We start from the raw sequence: 4,000 nt of genomic DNA, 5'->3' as shown, positions 1-4,000 counted from the left end.
TATGGGGTTTTGGACCTCTTCAACGAGTAAATCCCACGTGGAATTATTGTATTTGGGTTAAACCTCTTCCAGCAAGACATGTTTCAATTTTGATCAGATTTGTTGAATTCGGCCCCAAAATGGCGTTTTGGGCCTGAATATTGCAATATTTCCGGTTACCAGACGAACCCTTAACCAATACATTCATTTTGCCTAAACGCACGGTATGTTGTTTCCCTGAAGAATACTGGTGCTACCGCTCTGCAATCTCAAGTGAATCGTTATTACGCAGGATTGAAAGCTGGCGTCTGGAACGTGATCGACTCGCTCTGTGTTGAGATGGATGGTAAGACAATTATCACGGACAGTGATTACAAAATGTACTGGAACAACATTCGTGCTCAAACTGAATGGACATCTGCCGACGTTGAGAAGCATGGTGCTGATGCTTTCCTTGGTGTTGACGATTGGAGCTCGATGGCATATTCGACTACGGCAACTCCTTCTGGTGATGGTTTCGTGAACAACTTCACGAACGAGCAAACTGCTGCAGGCGTCCTTCCAGAAAGTACTCAACTGGGTAAGAACGAAGGGTTCGTGCAGCGTGTTTACACTAATCTTCAACCTACTGCTATTAACAGTACTAATCCTGGATTCAACCCTTATAACTGGCCCACTCAACGTGGTGCTGTTGCGACTACAATTGCACTTCAAAACGGTAAAGGTGCATTCACGTCTACAACGATTTCATCGTACAACCTACATACTGAATGTCTCAGTAGTGAAGTAGGCTAAGAAGATTTCATAGAGATGCGGACTAAGGAGATCTTAGTAGATCCTCAGTTAATTCATTGTGCATTTTGCCCTCAAGTAACTGCGCTTCCTCCCGCAGTGCTACACCGAACGTTAGACGTATGAGTGCTGGAGAATGGTGGGGCATCCGGCAACGATCTGCTTTTTTGTCAGCACATTTCACTGGATTGGTTTCGCGGTGGAGCAGAGGACCTGCAGGTCGGCGAGGCACGTAAGCACTACAGCTCGTCGGAAACGGCCTTGAGGTAAGCGTTGGTCGCGAGGCGGCGACGAGATGGGGCGGCCGGGCCAAGGGTCAGCGACGGAGAGCTGAAGCACCAGAGCATGGACTTGTAGTCCGCAATGTCGGCAGCACACCTGGGGATGTGTCCAAGGAGGCCCCGGCCGGAGCAGGTCCAGGTGCCACAGTTGTTAAGCAGCACGGGAGCACTTAGCCGTTGCACAGGCGCAGCCGTGTCGTCTCGTGGATGACTTCGCGGCGGAACCAAAGGCACCACATGTTGTGGAAACCAGGCAGGTTGTGGAAAGCGACGTGGGCCAGGCAGGCCTTTGCGGTGGATACGTCGGCGGAGTCACCAAGGAGCTTAGAATACCAAAGCCACGAATCAATCGAGTCACAGATGATTTTGATTGGCCAGTTGACTTACTGGAGTCCAGCACTCCAACAACTTTTTTACTGGCTATTGGTACCAGTGCGAACGGTTTTTTTGGAATTCCAGTAAATCGCCCAATAAAATTGTTGGGATCTGAGAACTGCTGGTACTGGTGCAGATGCTCTTAGGACGTCAACATTTGCTCATTTGACTACTAAAGTTACTTTAACTATACGTAAGGGCACAGTTCCTTCCGTGCCGACACGATTCGATTCCATACCAGTGATGTTATTGGCCAATTTTCAGCCAATAATCTGTTGTCTTGACATTAGAGCTCTTTCGAAAGTAGTCAAGTTTAAGTTCGAGTTTGAGATTCACGAAACATTATTTTAACTAGAACTCCAAAAATACACGCTTTTCGAAGCCAATCAATTCGAGTTTGAGCTTTGATTTCAAGGTCAAAAGTGGCTCAAGCCTATCATATAAAAAACTCCTCACCATGGAGCAGAATAGCAACTCGCAGCACAACCCAGCTCAAACAGCGGACGATTCCTTGGACGTCCTTTACGAGGAGCCTGGAGCATACGCCGGTACGACGCGGAAGTCGTTTGGGTGCAGCGACGACATCACTCTCCTGACGGCAGTCAACGACGCCAAGCCCTGGTCAGTCTCGTCCTAGACGCTCATGAAGATGTGAGTGGACATAGCAAGCGACCTCAAGGCCAACCGACGGTTCAAAGTGGACAAAGACGGGCAAGGCTGCACGACCCGTTTCGACAAGCTGGCAAAGGCGTACAAGGAGCGTTCACTTGTCTCGATACGCCGAAGCGGAACGGACGAGGAATTCAAAGAATGCGAGCAACTGTTGGAGGATATTTTGTCACAAGTCAACGACTTCGTAGAGAAAAAGGACGCCCTAGCATCCTTTCTTGCGGCGAAGAAGGACGGCATCAAGTCATCTGGTGTTATGATGCGAAAATTGGCGATGTAGTCGATGGATCCCAGCGATGGAAGTGAATCGGCACGCCTTCGAAGCGCACCAGAGTGGTTGACTTTTCGCAGCACATTACGACCGCAGTCGACAACGTCACGGGTGAAGACCCAAGTCTCAAAATGGTGACATCATTTCTCAAAGACCGGTTTGAACAAGAAGATATGCGTGACGAAAAACGTGCACGTCGAGAGGATGAGAGTGACCGTAAACATCATGTACGTTATCTCGCCCGAGACAAACAAATGCAGGAATTTTTGGTAGCTTTGGTTAGCACAATGCATAAGCCTTAATTCAAAATCGTATCATAATATATCCGCTTATAATTGTGCAATTTATTTATTCAATATAGCTTCAACAATCATGTTACTTTCATGCATTCGGGGTTTGCCCAACACGTCCGGTGCTACTCCAAGCTCAAGCGTGCGGACCTCGAGCACACGAAGACAACATTTGCCGTGGCGTTCTGGAACAAGCACGGAGACACACCTCTTCGTGACATCGTGAACGTCGACAAAACTACCGTATACTATACATACCCCCGCGTCGCACGTAGTGAGGATGCAAACGTCAGATCAACCGAAAAGCACTCGGATAGACTGACTGATGTCATGGCTATGTGTGGCGATAATATGTGTAAAGTGTCGTCATATACGTCTAAGGAACGATTTAGGGACAAAGCTCCCTATTCTCTTCATCGTGTGCGGAACACCTGGTGGTCCCATCGAGACAGACGAGCTTCCGACGTACCCCGCCGGTCAAGTCTACGCTATCCAAGACATAGTGTGGATAGACGAGAACGTGTGGGTGTATTTCCTACAAGAACTGCTCAAATTCAAACTCATCGGTCCGTCAGTGCTTCTCGGACTTGTCGTGGGACATGCAGAGCTAAAATATTATTGAATCGCATTACTTCTTATTCGATACAAACTCTTTGATTTTGTTAAGTGCAGCGCATGCGAATGAATTCCCAGTTTACTGTTCTTCATCACCGTCGACACCAAATACTTGGTGGCAACCTTGAGCTACAAGTCGAGCCTTATATCGTTCAATTCTTTCATTACTATGATATTTTATGTTATGATTTTTGGTCCCCATGCACACTTTTCTAATGCTGCCTCCGAGTTGACGCCCTAGGAGGCCCTCCCAGTGCCTATATCGCACGCAGCGTGTGGAGTAGAATGACGGTCGATGTCGATCGCGCATGTTGAGCCGTGTCCAAGGGGGTCCTCCAAGGATGGATCCACCATGGCATGACCTCCATGGACACTGCTTCACACGTGCGATCTTTGTCGCCAGTTGTAACCACAAGACTGTGCAATTGAACGTTGGCTGTGAAGACTGTTCAGGCGCATCCAATAGCATCGTTTTGGATTCCGACCGGGAAGTGGTACCATTCAGAACTTTCATTTATATGATCATCAATGCGAGACTCTGATTTTCTGTTGTAGAGGTAACTTGACATCACAGCGGGTCAAGCAGTGCGACGTTTGGCGACGACTATGTGTAGTGATCGCGCTATTTGCGCAGCGAACGATGTCGATGGAGATTGACGCACGTCAAATTACACATGCGTCGAACTCTATCGACATCGTTCGCTCGCCCGGTCCTAGACACCAGTCAT

The 4,000-nt window shown here is 48.2% G+C and overlaps 2 protein-coding genes across 2 annotated transcripts; one reads left to right on the top strand and one right to left on the bottom strand.

The window, feature by feature from the left end:
- Positions 1-1,010: 1,010 nt before the first annotated feature.
- On the bottom strand, positions 1,011-1,291 carry H257_18544 (hypothetical protein; the record flags this gene model as incomplete). Its single annotated transcript, XM_009847632.1, has 2 exons — positions 1,011-1,149; positions 1,236-1,291. The coding sequence occupies 2 exons, from the start codon at positions 1,289-1,291 to the stop codon at positions 1,011-1,013; spliced, it is 195 nt and encodes a 64-aa protein (XP_009845934.1).
- A 593-nt stretch (positions 1,292-1,884) lies between these two features.
- On the top strand, positions 1,885-3,279 carry H257_18543 (hypothetical protein; the record flags this gene model as incomplete). The annotated part of the gene is made up of 5 exons (XM_009847631.1): positions 1,885-2,048; positions 2,097-2,372; positions 2,429-2,594; positions 2,793-2,928; positions 3,050-3,279. 5 exons carry the CDS (start codon positions 1,885-1,887, stop codon positions 3,277-3,279), a joined length of 972 nt encoding a protein of 323 aa, XP_009845933.1.
- Between the last annotated feature and the right edge of the window lie 721 nt (positions 3,280-4,000).

Source organism: Aphanomyces astaci, assembly GCF_000520075.1.
Source record: "Aphanomyces astaci strain APO3 unplaced genomic scaffold supercont1.175, whole genome shotgun sequence".
Classification (NCBI taxonomy): Eukaryota; Oomycota; class Saprolegniomycetes; order Saprolegniales; family Verrucalvaceae; genus Aphanomyces; species Aphanomyces astaci.
Note: the sequence above shows the minus strand (reverse complement) of the source record. Positions and strands in the feature narration are given on the sequence as shown.